This window comes from Phocoena phocoena, chromosome 12 (genome assembly GCF_963924675.1).
Source record: "Phocoena phocoena chromosome 12, mPhoPho1.1, whole genome shotgun sequence".
NCBI lineage: Eukaryota > Metazoa > Chordata > Mammalia > Artiodactyla > Phocoenidae > Phocoena > Phocoena phocoena.
This window is the reverse complement of record NC_089230.1, coordinates 19,339,577-19,358,086: the sequence shown is the minus strand read 5'-3', so window position 1 is coordinate 19,358,086 and position 18,510 is coordinate 19,339,577. Positions and strand designations below refer to the sequence as shown.

Below are 18,510 nucleotides of genomic sequence, written 5' to 3'. Positions count from 1 at the left end.
ACAGTTAGGGGGTGTTAAACGGAATTTACACAGGCATACAAATAAACATGTGGCATACCAATCTCATCAGAATGATGGCATAACTATGTTGGGAGGATTGAACAACAGAAGGATGTCACTGAGGTTTGTGGGGGAAGGGGAAGAAAAAAGAGCTACATTTTCATTTTTCAGGTGTGAAATCAATAAATAATACCAAAAACTAAAATCAAGAAGCAGTAATATAATCATATTATTTATCATTTAACTGAAAGTAATTAGCAGATAATCAGCTTAAAGATGTGAAAGCGGTTGCCTGTGGACAGCCCAAACGAGAGGAGGTGCAGAGGCCGGGGAGAGGCAGACTTCTCTTCCTAAGAAAGCTTGTAGATCTACTAGATTCATCAAACATGCACACGTACACCCTGAGTATGAAAGACTCATTTATATTTGCTAAATTAAATCTAAGTTCTATAACCCTTGGAAATGTAAAAGTAATGAAAAACAGGAGTTAATGGGTGGAAGTAGATGTGGAGGAAGATATAGGGGCAGTAACTCTCTTATCTTACACAGTAGGAAATCAAGGGGCACTGTCAAAAACGTACGAGTCAAGAAATAGAATTTTTATGAAGCTAAATAACAAAAGAATTTTTTTCATGAGCTTGGTAGTGGGGAGAGAAGATAAGTGAGCTAAATTTCTCTCATGTCATAGAGGGGAATCAAAAGCTATTTTTAAATTGACATATTAACAAATAAAGTATATGCATATTATTTAAGACTTGGATTTAAGCTCCAGAAAAACTAACCATAAAATGGTTAAAAATAATCACTTCTGGTGAGTGAATGAAGGAATGAAGGAAAGTATATTGAACCTTACTTTTCATTTAGCAGCCTCTTTGGTGTTTGAATTTGTATTCTGGCACATATTGTTGGTGTAATAATTAAATAGACAAATAAAACTATTAATAAATACTGGGTGGGTCAAAAGCTTCCTTCGTTTTTTTCCGTAAGATGGCCCTAGTAGTGTTTAGTTGTCTTTAACTTCATTCGAAAAAATTTTGTTAGATTCTACATAACAGCTGTCATATCAGCATGAACTTTTAAGAAAGACATCAAAATTGGTGAATTTTTGTGTAGCCATTTTAATATTGAAGATGGAAGAAAAAAGCAATATTTTCAGCATATTATGCTTTATTATTTCAAGAAAGGGAAAAACGCAACTGAAATGCAAAAAAAGATTTGTGCAGTGTATGGAGAAAGTGCTGTGACTGACTGAATGTGTCAAAAGTAGTTTGCGAAGTTTCGTGCTGGAGATTTCTCACTGGACAATGTTCCACGGTCGGGTAGACCAGCTGAAGTTGATAGCGATCAAATTGAAACAATAATTGAGAACAATCAACGCTATACCACGTGGCAGATAGCCAACATACTCAAAATATCCAAATCAAGCGTTGAAAATCATTTGCACCAGCTTGGTTATGGGAATCGCTTTGATGTTTGGGTTCCACATATTAAAGTTAAGCAAAAATACCTTCTTGACCATATTTCCTCATGCAATTCTGTACTGAAATATAATGAAAACATTCCGTTTTTAAAACAAATTGTGACGGGCGATGAAAAGTGGATACTGTACACGAATGTGGAACGGAAGAGATTGTGGGGCAAGCGAAATGAACCACCATCAACTACACTAAAGGCCGGTCTTCATCCAAAGTAGGTGATGTTGTATATATGGTGGGATTGGAAGGGAGTCCTCTATTATGAGCTCCTTCCAGAAAACCAAACGATTAATTCCAACAAGTACTGCTCCCAATTAGACCAACTGAAAGCGGCGCTTGACGAAAAGTGTCCAGAATTAGTTAACAGAAAATGCGTAATCTTCCATCAGGATAATGCAAGACCGCGTGTTTCTTTGATGACCAGGCAAAAACTGTTACAGCTTGGCTGGGAAGTTCTGATTCATCCGCCATATTCACCAGACATTGCACCTTTGGATTTCCATTTAGTTTGGTCTTTACAAAATTCTCTTAATGGAAAAAATTTCAATTCCCTGGAAGACTGTAAAAGGCACCTGGAACAGTTCTTTGCTCAAAAAGATAAAAAGTTTTGGGAAGATGGAATTATGAAGTTGCCTGAAAAATGGCAGAAGGTAGTGGAACAAAAGGGTGAATACGTTGTTCAATAAAGTTCTTGGTGAAAATGAAAAATGTTTCTTTTATTTTTACTTAAAAAACCGAAGGCACTTTTTAGCCCTCCCAGTAATAGAGCAGATGATCACATCCTATCTAGTTTTATGTCTAGATTTTCACATATGTTTATTTGGATAATATTTTATAAAGAGACAGCAATTTTTGTTTCACAGCTGGTCTGTAGCATAAAAGATACAAATGCTGATTTATGATATTTTAGTCTGGTTTTTATTTTTAATCCACTATGTAAGTACAAAGATTGGTAAAGTACTGTCTGGTCAAAATATGTTGATGCCAGGGTGTATACTTAATAAAAGAATTCTATAAAAAGGATCCTTCACATCTAGAACCAGAAAATCTCACACAGTAATTCACTGTAATTTACCTCCTCAAAGCACTGCAGGCCTATATAACCCTCCAAAGGGAGATACTGCAGTTTTACACACAGTGAATACTTCCATTGTCCTAATGCTACCCTTGTCCTACTTCTATGCTTATAAACATGGCACTATTTTTACCTTGAATAATGCATGGCTTGGTGGCCTGCAATATTAAAATAGAAGTCTGTTGTGTGCTTCATCTCATTGGTGTGCCCAGTGGCCTCAATCCAGTGTCCTATTGGCAGACAATAAACACCATCCACCAAGTTGTTTTCATTATAAATACAGCAACGGTCGTGGTGAGGCCCATTGCCTAGAACAAGAAGAAATGACAAACAAAGCAATTACATCAATGTTTTGCTTAAACAGCCACAGAGTTGCTGATGCAAAATTAATAGTAAGATGAAAATAAATACAAAGCTGCATAATCTACAGATTTCCGTATAAACAAAAATAGACTAGAGTAACAGGGAACACAGTAACAATTTGTAGAGTTACTTATGAATTTCATAGAGTCCTATGCTCCCTTTGAATACATGAATATTTCCAAAAGCATATTAACTCAGAATTTCTTGGGACCTTTCAGAGCCTTAAGAGCCTGTTGTGAGTCAATTTGTAGCCTGATAAGCTGCTGAAACGGGTTTTTAAAGCCATTAATGTCCCTGCGCTGCATACTTTTATCTTCCTGGTATGCAAATTTATGACTAAAATCAGTAATAAAGTGTTTCAGTATCAGCTTAAGCAATCAATTTTAAAAAACACATTAATAAAACAAATACCACATCCAATCCAGTTTGCATGTAAATCAGTGGTTAGTATTATTTTCAAATGGGAAAACTAAGTATCACAGAGATTAACTAGCTTGTCCAGAACTAATAAGTGCAGAGCTATCAGTAAACTGATACCCCTAGACCCCAACTTTCAGGCACCTGACACCTTCATGCTGTTTTCCGCCTACTTCACAAGCACCAAGACACACATCCTCTTTCCAGTGAGTGGAGCAAAAGAGGCAGAGACAGAACATGTCTCTGAAAACACTACTTGCCGATATCACAATTCTCCCCAGTATCAACTACACTAGTAAACAGACCTTTTATTTCTATGAAAATTGTAATTTGTACATTATTTTTATTAGCCCTTATGTGACCTCCCCATTTCAAATAATTCTTTTCCTTAAATTACCTAATTTCCATATATTGTCATTTATAAGAAAAACATGTAAGCAAAATAAAACGGGAAAAGTCACATTTATTATGAATATGAAAATTCGACTCATTTGTTCCTTGCTCTATCTTACAAAACATTTTACCTAAGGTTATTTGGCATAAAATCTCTTTTAAAAAATCCTTAAGTCATTGGGCATTTCTTTAGAATGTAACTCCCTTCCATCAGATAGAAGGTACAGGATGGCTCCTTTAATACATCATCATTGATCTTCCCAGCTCAGACTCCTCTTTTTCTCTTGATGGCTACAAGGCACTACACCTTGTAACTGCCCTATTAACCTTGATATTTAATAGATGAAAATCAAACTATACTAGCAATTTCACTTCTAGAAGTATATCCAACAGAAATATAAGATTAAAGAAAGATACATAGATGCATACGTGTGTGTGGCAATACTATTTTAATAGCAATACTGTAAACTATGTAAGTTCATCTATACATTTTTCCACAAATATTTGTTGAATGTTCACTATATGACAGGCATTATACTAAGTCATGTTAAAGATTTAGGTATTTCCCATAAGAGCAATGAAACATTAAAATATTTTTAAGCAGACAGGTGACATGACCACATTTTTATTTTGAAAATATCTCTCTGGTTATAGAGTAAAATATTAATTCAAGCACAATGAGATTAGAAATAGAAAGTCCATTTAGAAAAATACTGCATTAACCCAGGAAAGAGATGGTAAAAGCTTGGATATAGAAATGGAAAGGAGTGGGAAGATTCAGCAGGGAAAAGCCACAGGACTTGGTGATTAATTTGATATGGGAGGTGAAGAAAAAAGGGAACCAATAATGACTCCTAGGATTCTGGCAAATACGACTCAATATATAGTGGTACCAGTCACTGAGATGTGAAATCTGGAGGAGTTGCAAGAAAAGATCATCCATCTGGTTTTGGCATTTGGGGCTTGAAGTGCTATTTAGATACAAAAGGAGATGTCAAGTAGAGAGTTAGAGTTATTGATTTGACACTCAGACCAGAGATCTAAACTAGAAAAATAAGTTTATGAGTCATCTAAGTATAGATGGTAACTGAGACAAGGATATAGGTGAGTCACAAAGAAAAACAATACTTTATACATTCTTTTATTTTTAATTTTTATTTATTCATTTATTTTTGGCTGTGTTGGGTCTTCATTGCTGCGCAAGGGCTTTTCTCTAGTTGCGGCAAGCGGGGACTACTCTTCGTTGCGGTGCGTGGGCTTCTCACTGAGGTGGCTTCTCTTGTTGCGGATCACGGGCTCTAGGCGTGTGGGCTTCAGTAGTTTTGGCTCACAGGCTCTACAGCGCAGGCTCAGTAGTTGTGGTGCACGGGCTTAGTTGCTCCGTGTCATGTGGGATCTTCCCGGACCAGGGCTTAAACTCATGTCCCCTGCATTGGTAGGCAGATTCTTAACCTCTCCGCCACTAGGGAAGCCTCGAAAAACAATATTGATTGAGAAGAAAAGCCTTCTAGAACCAAGTTTAAAAGGATCTCAACATTTAAAAGCTGGACAGAGGGATGAGCTTACAAAGGAGGCACAGAAAGAGAAGCTGGAGAGGAAAACTAGAAGTGAGTAAATGAGGTGGGGGAGCATGATTGAAACTGTAAACGTAGACTAAAAACTTGATGGATGCATGTCTGACTGTTAACAGTAGTTACATCTGAAGAATGTAACTGGGATGGAAGGACTACTTTCAACTATTTTGAATCCATTGGATTTGCTACAAAGGGAAGTTATTACTTTTTAGTAATAAAAGAATAATATCTATGGTTCCTACTGTTCAGTATAAGAGGCTTACAACAATTTAAATGTTGTAACTTAAATAAATTTAATTATCAAGGAGCTCAAATATACATAAATTACACTGTTCAAGCAAAAGTATGTATGTAACATTGACTTCCTAAGAATTCTTCATTCCTAGAATTAGTTTTCTGAATTATTCATTTTTACACATACATGTTTTAGGAGAAGAAACAAGACACATCTCTCTCAGCCAGGGAGGTATCAGTGCAGGTGTAGGGGAGAGCAGGAACTCCCACCCCATTCAGTAGTAATAAGGAGTCCAATTCCTTCAGCTCTCAATGCAGACTGGGTGAGGAACCTGGGTAATGAGGTGATACCCCCACTCTCCTGCTGGAGCAGCATCAGAGGAACCCAGTTAAACCAAAAGGGGTTTGATAAGATGTACAGTCTCATTATATAATACTCAGAATGTCGAGGTTTCAATACAAAGTCACTCATTATATCAAGAATCACAATGATCTCAAACTGAATGAAAAAAGAAAAGCTCAAAAGATGCTAACATCAAGATGACAGAGATGTTAGAACTATCTGACAAAGATTTGAAGCTTCAACAACCCACTGAACACATTTGAAACAAATGAAAAATCATAAAGTCTCAGCAAAGAAATAGAAGATGGAAATAAGAACTAAATGGAATTTTAGAACTGAAAAATATCAGTATTAACAATTGAAATAATAACTTCAGGGGAGAGCAGAATGGAGGGGACAAAGGAAAGAATTAGCAAGCTGCAAGATAGAAAAACAGAAATTACCCAATCTAAGCAACAGAGAGAAAACAGATTTAAAAAAAAAAAAAAAAGAACAGAGACTTAGGGACCTGTGAGACTATAACAAAAGATGTAACATTCCAGTAATTGGAGTCCTAAAAAGAGATGAGAAAGAGGGTATGGTGGAAAAATATTTGAGAAAAATAATGTCTCAAAACTTTCCAAATTTGCCAATAAGCATAAATCTACAGGTTCAGGAAGTTGCACAAACTCCAAACAGGGTAAACAAAAAGAAATCCATGCCACAACACATCATAATTAAATTTCTGAAAACTAAACACAAAGAAAAATCTTGAAAGTAGCCAGAGAAAAATAACAATTTAGGAAAACAACCATTCTAATGTCAGTAGGCTTCTCAAAAAAAATGGCTAAACAGAAGATCTCTATAAACAGAAAGGAAATTGTTGAACATCAGGAAAGAAGAACACGGTAAGAAAATATGGGTAAATACAATAGACTTTCTTTCTCCTCGTGAGTTTCTAATAAAAATTACAATGCTCTCTGATGTGGCCCTACATGGATGTAGCGGAAATATTTAAGGCAGTTATATGGAGAAAGGCAAAGAAATAAAGAGGGAAATAAGATTCCTCCAATTCATTTAAACTGTCAAAATGATGAAACCAGTTAACTATGACAAGTTATGTTTGTATAATGTAGGTAAATCAAAATGGAATTCTAAAAAATGTTTAAGTATGAACCATATTGCCATAAGAAGGCAGAGAAAGGAAACAGAGAGAGAAAAAAAAAACCTCAGAAACAAAAAATAAAATAGCAAACTTAAGTCCTAACATACCAATAATGTCGTTAAATGTAAACTGTCTAAATAAATACACATTAAAATACAGAGATTGTCAGAATAGATTTTTTTTTAGTGAACCAGCTATTTGCTGCCCAGAAGAAACTCACTTCAAATTATACAGGTAAGTGGAAAGTAAAAGTATAGAAAAAAATGCACCATGCAAACATTAATTAAAAGAAAGCAGAAATGGTTATATTATTATCATGTAAAGTAGAACCTCAGAGCAAAGAAAATCAGAGATAGGGAGGGAAACTATATGGTGCCAAAAGTATCAGTCCAACATGGATGGACCTTGAAGGCATTATGCTAAGTGAAATAAATAAGACAGAGAAAGACAAGTACTATATGATCTCACTTAAATGTGGAATCTACAAAACAAAACACAGCAAAAGTGTTAAGATGTCTTTAGTGATTGAATGATTTAACAAATTGTGGTACATCAGATACCATAATTTAGCCAAAAAAAGGAATGGCCTATTGATAATGCAATAACCTAGGTGAATCTCCAAAAACTTATGCTGAGTGAAAAAAATGCCAATTCCACATACTGTATAATGCCATTTATATAACATTCTTGAAATAAAAAATATATATATATATAGAGATGGAGAACAGTTTAGTGGTTGCCCGGGGTTAGAGGTTGGGGAAGGAAGAAAGTAGGTGAGGCTAGAAAACAGGAACATGGGAGATCCCTGTGGTGATGAAAATGTTACCATTGAGGGAACTGGTAAAAGATACACAGGATCTTTCTGTATTATTTCTTACAATTGCATGTGAATATACAATCACTTCAAAATAAAAAGTTTAATTAAAAAATAAATAAATCTTGGTTTGTCTGTTTTTTCCAAATAGACTGGAGAATTTTTAAGTTTCCAACTCACTTTCTTTTCCATAGGACTGGCCTAAGAGTACAATGTATAACACATTGTTTACTACCACAGTAATCATTTACGCCTAGAAGTTCAGTTGACTTTTACAGGTCTCTTCTACCTCATAAAGGAGTCAGCCGCCTGTGCTGTAACAAGGTTAAAGGAGTAACTTTGTGGCTTCTTTGGAGGGGGGATGGGGGTGGGGAGGGAGCTTGTAGGAGGTGAATTATCTGTTCCATTAGAGCCGCCCATTGCCAGTCATTCATTAGCATTAATTTAAAATAAATAAACATACAAACAACTCACTAAGGCAGGATAAACTAACATGTGTTATTGGCAGAAAAGTAGAAAACAGTTGGTTTAATTAACAATAAACACCTATTTCCTTAGAGCAGATTTGGCCATAATATTATTTGTTCACTGAAGCAAGTTAGGTAAGTTAAAATAAAGCAAATAAATGTGAAGGAGTAAGAGGCCTGCTTTCTGGCACTCCAATTAAAGACAGAGAAGTAAGAAACCTCAAAAATTTAAAAATCTGGACTAACACATTATTTTAAATATTTCTACAAGTTTGAAAGTTCAAGTTAAAAATGACTTCTTTAATAAACTCAGAAGGCTTGAAATTATATTGGACAAGCAAAATCTATTGGATAGTGTAGTCTACTTAAAATTAAAATTCTAATTATTTTGCATATATTATTTTATTTGAATCTATCCTCTTTGGAGTTTAATTACCTTGCAGTTTTTATTTCCAGCACATGAACATCAATTTTGAACCTAACACATTAATCTCTAATTTTAGCTAGTAATTCACCCAAATCAGATCTCTCTCATGCCCCATCTGTTACTTACTACTTCAGAAACTATTGGTGCATAAAGCTGTACAAATATGGTATAATCATTACCAACTCTGGTATTTTGATTTTCTGTTCCAATGGCAAAAGCAAAACAAACTAAAATGCAAAAAATCTTTTTGTTCAACCAACTGCCTCTTTGAGAGAGTGGATCCTGTTCTGCTTGAGCACTTTGGTAAATTGCAGTATGCAACGGTAGAAAATAGCTGAGTTTGGGAGTAGCAATGGGAGACAGGTAAACTGCATGATAGAATAGAGGACACAGGTGCGATCAACAAAGGAGAAGATGGGGAAAAATGGTGTGAAGATTGAGAAGGAGAAGGAAAGGTGAGATGGAGAAAGAGATGGAGAAAGAGAAGAGAGAAAGATGCAGCTGGCAAACTACATAAAGTGAGTAATCAAACACATTGGTCATGAGACCACCAGAGAGCAGGTAAAGGCAAGCATTTTAATAATTTAAAGTTGTTTTTGCCTTTCTGTAATATTCCTCTCTACTCCTCCCACCCAACCTTCAATTCAACCTACTGCATTCACACACAAATTTCTTGTGTGGAGAGACAGAGAGGATAGTCCATTAATGAAAATTTATTTAAAAACTCAATTTCTTGCCTGTGTTGATGATGTATAACAGGGCAACAAGAAGCTTTATCTGCTAAGCAGAGCAGAAGCAGGAAAGCAAATGTAAATCCTTACAGGAGGATTTAAACCTTCCCTCCTACACAGGCATCTTAGACAGGGTTCCATCCTCCCTAATCTATAGGAACAGGGACTTAGATAGATATACATAGATATATAGATATATAGATATTTAGATATATAGATGTCATAAGGAGGAAGACCACAGTTAAAATCTAACATGCAATTATACAGTCTTTACAAGCTTTCAGAATCTGTACACACACAACAAAATAAAATTTTAAGGGGCTTCCCTGGTGGTGCAGTGGTTGAGAGTCCACCTGCCGATGCAGGGGACACAGATTCGTGCCCTGGTCCGGGAAGATCCCACATGCTGCAGAGTGGCTGGGCCTGTGAGCCATGGCCGCTGAGCCTGCGCTTCCGGAGCCTGTGCTCCACAGCGGGAGAGGCCACAACAGTGAGAGGCCCGCGTACCGCAAAAAAAAAATAAATAAATAAAATTTTAAGAAAGAAAACAAGGAAAGCTAATAAGAAAATAATAAATAATACAAGATTTAGGAAGAATATTTTGATTTACAAGATTTTTATCTCATTTGATTATAGGAACGCAAAACCCTTAAATGCAAAGAGTTAAGTAGACAACACTTCATGCTAATGGTAAAAAAATGAAATTTGGCTAATGAAAATTAGGAAATCAATGACTACCTGTGGGTATGAAAAAAGTTCTATACTAACTTAGGTAGGTATGTAGACAAAAGTCCAGTTTCTATATAATAATATTGCATTAAAATAATAGGAGGTGTATATAGTTGAGTGCCATGCCAAGAGTTAAAGCTAAAATAACTCCTAGGAAAAATCCAATACAAAACAATCCAACAAATTCAGGAAAGAGCTCCAAGAGTTTTCAAAAAATCTAGAAACAATAAAGGCTGGAGAGGGTGTGGAGAAAAGGGAACCCTCTTACACTGCTGGTGGGAATGTAAATTGATACAGCCACTGTGGAGAACAGTATGGAGGTTCCTTAAAAACCTACAAATAGAACTACCATATGACCCAGCAATCCCACTACTGGGCATATACCCTGAGAAAACCATAATTCAAAAAGAGTCATGCACCAAAATGTTCAATGCAGCTCTATTTACAATAGCCCAGAGATGGAAACAACCTAAGTGTCCATCATCGGATGAATGGATAAAGAAGATGTGGCACATATATACAATGGAATATTACTCAGCCATAAAAAGAAATGAAATTGAGCTATTTGTAATGAGGTGGATAGACCTAGAGTCTGTCATACAGAGTGAAGTAAGTCAGAAAGAGAGAGACAAATACCATATGCTAACACATATATATGGAATTTAAGAAAAAAAATGTCATGAAAACCTAGGGGTGAAACAGGAATAAAGACACAGACTTACTAGAGAATGGACTTGAGGCTATGGGGAGGGGGAAGGGTAAACGGTGACAAAGCGAGAGAGAGGCATGGACATATATACACTACCAAATGTAAGGTAGATAGCTAGTGGGAAGCAGCCGCACAGCACAGGGAGATCAGCTCAGTGCTTTGTGACCGCCTGGAGGGGTGGGATAGGGAGGGTGGGAGGGAGGGAGATGCAAGGGGGAAGAGATATGGGAATATATGTATATATATAACTGATTCATTTTGTTGTGAAGCTGAAACTAACATACCATTGTAAAGCAATTATACTCCAATAAAGATGTTAAAATGAAGAAAAAAATAATAATAATAAAATAATTATAATGACTACAAAGACACTTAGCAATGATGAAAGTAGGAACTAGATTTAGAGATAATAATGTTTTTCTACAATAGATAAGAAAATATTATTGTTAATGAGGCTAGAGTTTGGAGGACCAGAAAGGAAAACATCAAATGTGACAGGATGATTACGGTAACGAATCAAACATCTGACTCAGGGTGTGTGTATGTGTGTGTGTGTGTGCGTGCATGCATGCAAATATGTATATGTGTGTGTGACTGTCTTTCAAGGTAAAAAACTGATTATTATTGGTGATCATTATTTTTATGGCCAATAGTAAGTTGAAATGTGATACATAAGCATCATCCTTTCTGTAAATCTGTACACTGCCTAACCCTTTCAGTCAAAATTTAGACAATTACTTGATAGAACCACAAGTCAGGGGTCTCCAAGCTTTGTACATAATAGGTCTGGCCTCACTTGCTCTCATTAATAATCAGACTTAAAACGATTCACATATTCTTCAAATGCTATGAGACGACAAAAGTCCTTGAGATGGTTGTTTAGTAGGCAGGTGTGATGTGTTGGTTCTCTCAAAGGTGAGCTTGAGGTGTGCGGAAAACAGGAACAGCAGGAGTGATTAATAAAGCTTAGCCTTGGGTTCACTCTCTACCAAGTCTCCAGAGGGGATCTTTTAGGTAAAACTCCCCAAAGAGGCTTGATCAGTTCCAGCTAAGAATTAAAAAAAAAACTTAACACCTGCCAAACCATACAGAGCAGAAAACATTAGAAGGGAAAATTTCCATGATTATAAGAAGATATAGGTGAAGTGGAGGCTTAGATCAAGCTAGGTTGAAGAAATATAATTTTAAAATGGTTATGGGAAAAGCAAAATTCAATAGTTCTTTTCTTAAAGATTTACTAATAATTTAATATCTCATTGTTATGAACTGAATTATGTACCCCCAAAATTTATGTGTTGAAGCTCTAATCCCCAATGTGCCTGTAGCTGGATATAGGGCTGTTAGGGAGGGAATTCAAGTTAAATGAGATCATAAGGGTGGGGCCCTAAACCAATAGGACTGGTGTCCTTATAAGAAGGGGAAGAGGGCTTCCCTGGTGGCGCAGTGGTTGAGAGTCCGCCTGCCAATGTAGGGGACGCAGGTTCGTGCCCCGGTCTGGGAAGATCCCACATGCCGCGGAGCGGCTGGGCCCGTGAGCCATGGCCGCTGAGCCTGTGCGTCCGGGGCCTGTGCTCCGCAATGAGAGAGGCCACAGCACTGAGAGGCCCACGTACCGCAAAAAAAAAAAAAAAAAAAAGAAGGGGAAGAGAAACCAGAGATCTTTCTCTGCATGCAGGCAAAGAGGAAAGGACACAGTGAGAAGGCAGCCATCTGCAAGCCAGGAAAAGAGTCCTCACCGGAAACCAAATCTGCTGGCCCCCTGACCTGGAACTTCTAACTTTCAGGACTGTGAGAAAATTAATTTCTGTAACTTAAGGCACCCAGTCTATGGTATTTTGTTATAGCAGTCTGAACAGACTAATGCACTCATGTATGTGAAACATTCTAGAATTTAATCCAGTTAATATCCAAGTATTAATGAGAGCTTGCTGTACATCGAGTCCTGTGGTAAACTGAGGTAGACAAATGAAATTTAAAACATGATTGTCACAATGAATTGACTCTTGTTGATTAGACAAAGGTTACACAAAGCAATTAGTGAATGAAACAAAACTAAACTAAATGGTGAAAATAATTTTATAACTACTCAGGACACTGATACATGAGCAGACTGTTCAAGGACTGCAAATAAGCTGCATCTCCAATGACATTTTTCAGTGTATGATGACTGGAATGCTATGTTGAGATTTATTTTAAGGAGTAATTGGCTCACTAGGAAACTATGATAGATTTGCGGTGTGTACATGGATATAGAAGACTAAAATAGAATATCAGTATGAGCTACATCTACTGAGAAAAGTTTTGTGATAAAGGGGATGGGTCTCAAACTGTGATGACAACAGAGTATGCTTTAGATACATAACAAAGAGCACAACAATGTATGAATGAGTATGATTCGAAGAAGAAAATAGATAACAAGAACAAATGTTTACTTCAGTGGGTAAAGTGACAACATAATATGGACTCATAGGGAGTTCATATTACTTACCAAATTCTAAAGCAAGCACTGTAAAACAACTGGATTTCATGACTTGGAAAAGCAGAAAAGAGAATTACCACTTTTCTAACCATTATTTAGGAAGTCAGACTTTTTTTATTGCAGACAATTTACATTAATTAGTGATTCATGAGGATACACACATCTTAAAATGGGAAGCATTTCAGAGATTGAAGATTCTCTTTAAAAACATCCCCAAAATGTCATGACCAGGCAATTATGCTTCCACTTAAAATTAAATACAATAACAGAGCTCTCCTTTTTATATAATTTTTAGAGAAAATCTGAAACTTAGATTGTTCTTAATAGGCTTACTCAAAGCATCAAGACTGAATTATTAATAATTCATTCAATGTGATGATAATCTAGAGAGAAGCCAAAAGATTTGACCACCTGATTTGAAGTGATCAAATCTTTTGGTAGCTAATAATGCCATGACTCAAGGGATTAAACAAGATGGGAATATTAAAATGCTCCATCTCTGCATAATTGGATATATTTCTACATAGTGCATTTACTTTCTATAGTCACATGCAGAGATGTTTATTCATGTGTTTAATGTATTTTTATTTGATTTCTCTAATAATTTTTAATGTTGATTTTCCTACTGTCATTTAAGTAATTTTTATAATAGTGTCTAGACTTCTGTTGTTAAATTGTCAGGTCAATTTTTCTCTCCATAGCACTCCCAGAATTGACTAGAAATTTCACTGTGTTTCATTGTCTGAACACAAATCCAAGTCACACTATAAAAATAAAGCATCTATACTAATATTAGACTCATAAATTCCTCTGAGCAAATTTCACTACTTCATTTGACATACTGTGAAGCCCACGACAAAAGCTCTCATGTCACCTATCTTTGTGTACTTTAAGTCAAATAATGCTGAGGCAGAAGGCAATACCTTCCCTAGTAGCCATATCTCAAGTGTCCAACATTTGGATGCAAAGAACATAAAATAGTCATATTCATCCCAGGAACTCTGAAGAACATTGAGGATTATTTTACATTTAACCCCATCCTAACCCAGCTCACCCAGCAGACAGGCATTTTAGTAGTTTCATAGTAAGTAAATGCTTTGGCATGAAATCTCTCTTCAATTATGATTTTCTAGAATGTGGACTAAATGGTTTAATGAGACATTCCCTTAAGCTGATCTAGATCTGATGTGAAAACCATCTCTGCTTCATGCTTTGGTTTCTTCCATGGCAAAAATATTTTTTTGATAGTATAGAGATACAGCTGATGTAAACATCATAGAGGCACTGCTCTAGTTACTGAAAAGAAACTAGAAATGAACAGCTAATTGAATAAAGTGGTCAAACAGTTTTAAAGACTAAATTGTTTCTGAAATTGATAAGCCAGATTAAAACCTTTTTAATGATACATATAGGCTGTAAAAAGAAAAGTGTCAATTAGGTAGATTATCTTAAAATTTACCAAAGCCATAAACTACACATGTATAAGAAAGAGTTGATAAAGAATTTTGCTTCTCTGAGTCCTACATCTGACTACAAGCAACAGAAAAGCTGACTAACAGTGACTTCAACAAATACACATATATCTCTCATGTAACAAGAGGTGCAAAGCCAGGCAGTCCAGAACTGGTGAAATACCAAGTGCCTTCTAAATGTCTGCTTTGCCATCCTTCACACATTGACTTTGTTGTCATGCTTGTCAACCCATGTTCAAAGGGTGACCTCTAAACATAATGTCTGACACTCCACTAGCCATGAAGAAGAGTGAAGCGCCCTTGTTCCTTTTCATGAGAAATTGAAAGCTTTCCTGGGAGCTTCACCCAAAAGACTTCCCACATCTCATTAGCTAGAACTAGGCAACACGGTCATCCTTAGACCAATTGTTAGCCAAGATGAATAAGAGTACCATAACTGATTAAAGTAATAATGTTTCATCCCACTGCTACCAAAACAAATCAGGATTTCTGCTATCTTGGGAAAGCTGGGGAAAACAAATACTAATTAGGCCACTGATGGTAATGGTAGTGGTTTGGAACACATCATCTTTCTCCAGCAGATCATTTTGGAAGATAAACCACATTTCTTTAGGTAGCACTTGTCTCTACCTGATTTAATTCAATAGTACCCAATGCATTAAATTTTTAATTGTAAACTATTTTTAAATAAATCAACAGGAAAATAAATCAACTAAAAGCAGTTTAAGGTTTTAAAACCTTAAAAATTGCCCACACACGATCCCCTCACCCAAAAAAAAAAAAAAAAGAAAAAGAAAAAGAGAGAGAGAGACTACAGGCTGTCTAGTTCTTGACTGTGCCTGTCTTGTATAACCTCTTTGCTATCACACAGACTCTCCTCCCTTCTACTCCTAGCCTTAAATCTCTCCACATCCTTCCTCTTCAAGTTTTCCTTTAGTCTCTGCCCCACTGCCCTCTCTGATAACCTGCTTTTTCTTCTAACTAGGCTGGTCCCCAACAAATACCCTCATTTCCCTGTTCAGTCTTCAGGGGTCTACAATTTGGCATCTGCCCTCATCACCCCACTGGAAAAAAAACTTTAACTGAAGTCACCTCATGTCAGATTTATTTTTCACCTTTCTTTACCTGCCTGCAGCATGTAATGATAGTGGCCACTCTGCTGAAAGTCTCCTCTGTTGGCTGCATAATACTCTCTCCCAGGACGGCAGTATATTATAGCAGTGAAGTGCATGGACTCAAGGTCCAGACTCAGACTCCATCCCATGTTATACCATTTACTGTTTGTAAGTAGTATTAAGAAAGTCATTTAAGCAATCTGTGCCTCTGTTTTCCTGTTTGTGGAAAAGGGATTGTAGCACTATCTATCTCATAGGGCTGTTGTGAGGAAAGCCAATCAGATGATCCTTTTAAAGATTTAACCCAGGACCTACCACAGTTGGTGTTCAATAACAACTCAATAAGAACTTTTGACTAGTCTTCTCTTACAACTCTTCCACTCCTAGTCTGTTTGCAAAACTGTTTACTGATTTGCAAAACAGGTATACCCCTAAAATAAGTCCAAATTGTTTTAACAGCTCTGTCCAGACCTACATGTTCCAAAGATAAGATCACCCATTTTTTTCCAGCAGCTCACCTAGTTTACAAATTCTGATCAATCTCTTTCCAAACCATGCTAACTTCTCCGTAAAACCAAAACTAATTGAAACCCCCAAATCTTTTCACTTTGAATTGTTCTCAAAGCAAATTCTCTAGTTCTCTATTTTTATAAAATAACTTACTAATGCAAATACAAGACTTGACTTTTATTAATTTCTTCTCACTGGTTTATTCCTACTTTGGGATTTAAAATTTTCCAGACTGCTGCTCTCAAATGAAATAGCAACTCTCTCTCCCAGTTTTCTCTCATCAGCAAGATTGATAAGCATGCTTCCTAAATTACTAATAAAATTATTTAGCAGGAAAGGACCTAGAATAAAGTGACTTGTGAAATGCCAGTTGCATTCACCCTCATGTTCCTACTGGTTTATTAATCAGAGCACTTTAGGTTCAGTTGTTCAACTTGCAATGAATCCACCTAATTAATCTATTAGCCAGCCAGTCGGTTCCTAATTTGTAGACAAAGAAATTGAGAGGTTTTTCTAAAATCCTTATCTAAGATACACTGCTCCTCCATTTTTTCCCTTTGTACAAATGAGGATTGATATTTGATGAGGTAAAACTTCTAAAACAATTTTTAAACCTACTTTAAAATATGTAATGATGATGAAATACCAGAGGTTTTGTTTTTTTTTTTTTAACTACTGTGGGTCGTAAATCCTTTCGATAAGCAGTAAAAAGCTATGGATCATCTTCCACAAAAAATTTTTTTAAATGTTCATGCACACAGTGCAAACAGCTTATCACTACCCTGTATATTAGAAGAGGAAATTTGATTCATAACTATGACCATAAGAGAAAGAAATGAAATTTTCATTAACGTATCAATTCATGTTTAGACATCTATCTAACATTTTTTTCCTCCGTGAAAACAGCAACAGTTTATTTGGCACAAAACTATTAAAATTTTCTATCAAATGTCAGCCATTTAAAAATAAGATTTCTCTATCCACACCATTTTATAAGCAACTTTTCAACAGCCTAAGTTTCAAAGCAGCTATTTTCTCTTGTACAGAAAGCAGTGACTACGGGAGTTTAAAACTGCACTGATGGTCTCCTTACAACTAAAAACTAGAAATCCATTATACTGCTAAAGAATCTTTATATTTTTTTCATGATACAGGGAAAGACTGCTCTAGTAGACCTAGATCATCACTTACATGGAAGCCTTAATATCAACAGAAGTCAGCAAGGAATAACTTATCAAGCTTTACAAGTATACTTTTCCTATTTAACTCATCTTGTAGAATTAATTTTCTAAGAAATTCTGACGCAAAGTAAACTGATATGGAACCATGACAACATGTTTCACAAACATGTCATAGACGTCAAAAGATTCAGCATAACAACTTTATCATCTTAGGATACACAGGATAAAATAAGCATCGGTGGTATTATCAGTCAAAAACGTCTACATGAGTTTATTGAAAAAAATTGTTAAAGCATTCACAAAAAAAGCCAGTGGCAAGATATTTGTAGGTGATTTTACTGATTTTAATTACCTACATCAAACTAATTTACCTACATCTGAGCAAAATTAGGTTACCTAACACTTCTTCCCAAAAGACGCAAAAGTTCCGCATAAATTGCTAAGCCTTTGCGATTGTCCTCACATATATGTCATTAAATCACTCTTAAACAAATGGTAACAGTTTCTCAGAATTGTTTTGGGAGATAGGGAGTGCACAGGATGGGAAAGGGTAAAGATAAGGTTGGGAGAAAATGAGATGGTGATTAAATTCTTTTCTTTGAGATTAATGCAAACTATAAAATTATAGTAGAGTACAAGTGAAATACTGCCACCCAGTGGACTTAAAATATAAATAAAATCTTCAAATTTGAATGAAAAGATTGCCAAGAATTTCATATCACTTTTCAATTGGGATAATAGAACTTAATAATTTTCAAAGTATTTTCAAATATATTATTCCTCAAAAAAAAATCCCGTGGGACAGATAGCAGACGTGTGAGTACATTTTTTCCTGAGTCTGAGATTCTAGCAGATTCC

At 35.9% G+C, this 18,510-nt stretch overlaps 1 protein-coding gene across 1 annotated transcript in view; it reads right to left on the bottom strand.

Moving 5' to 3' along the window:
- The window catches only part of EPM2A (EPM2A glucan phosphatase, laforin), a 99,516-nt gene that overhangs the window by 42,560 nt on the left and 38,446 nt on the right, over positions 1 to 18,510 (bottom strand). The window contains exon 2 of the mRNA XM_065889020.1: positions 2,684 to 2,858. Within this exon, the coding sequence (XP_065745092.1) occupies positions 2,684 to 2,858 (175 nt within the window). The remainder of the gene's footprint in view (positions 1 to 2,683; positions 2,859 to 18,510) is intronic.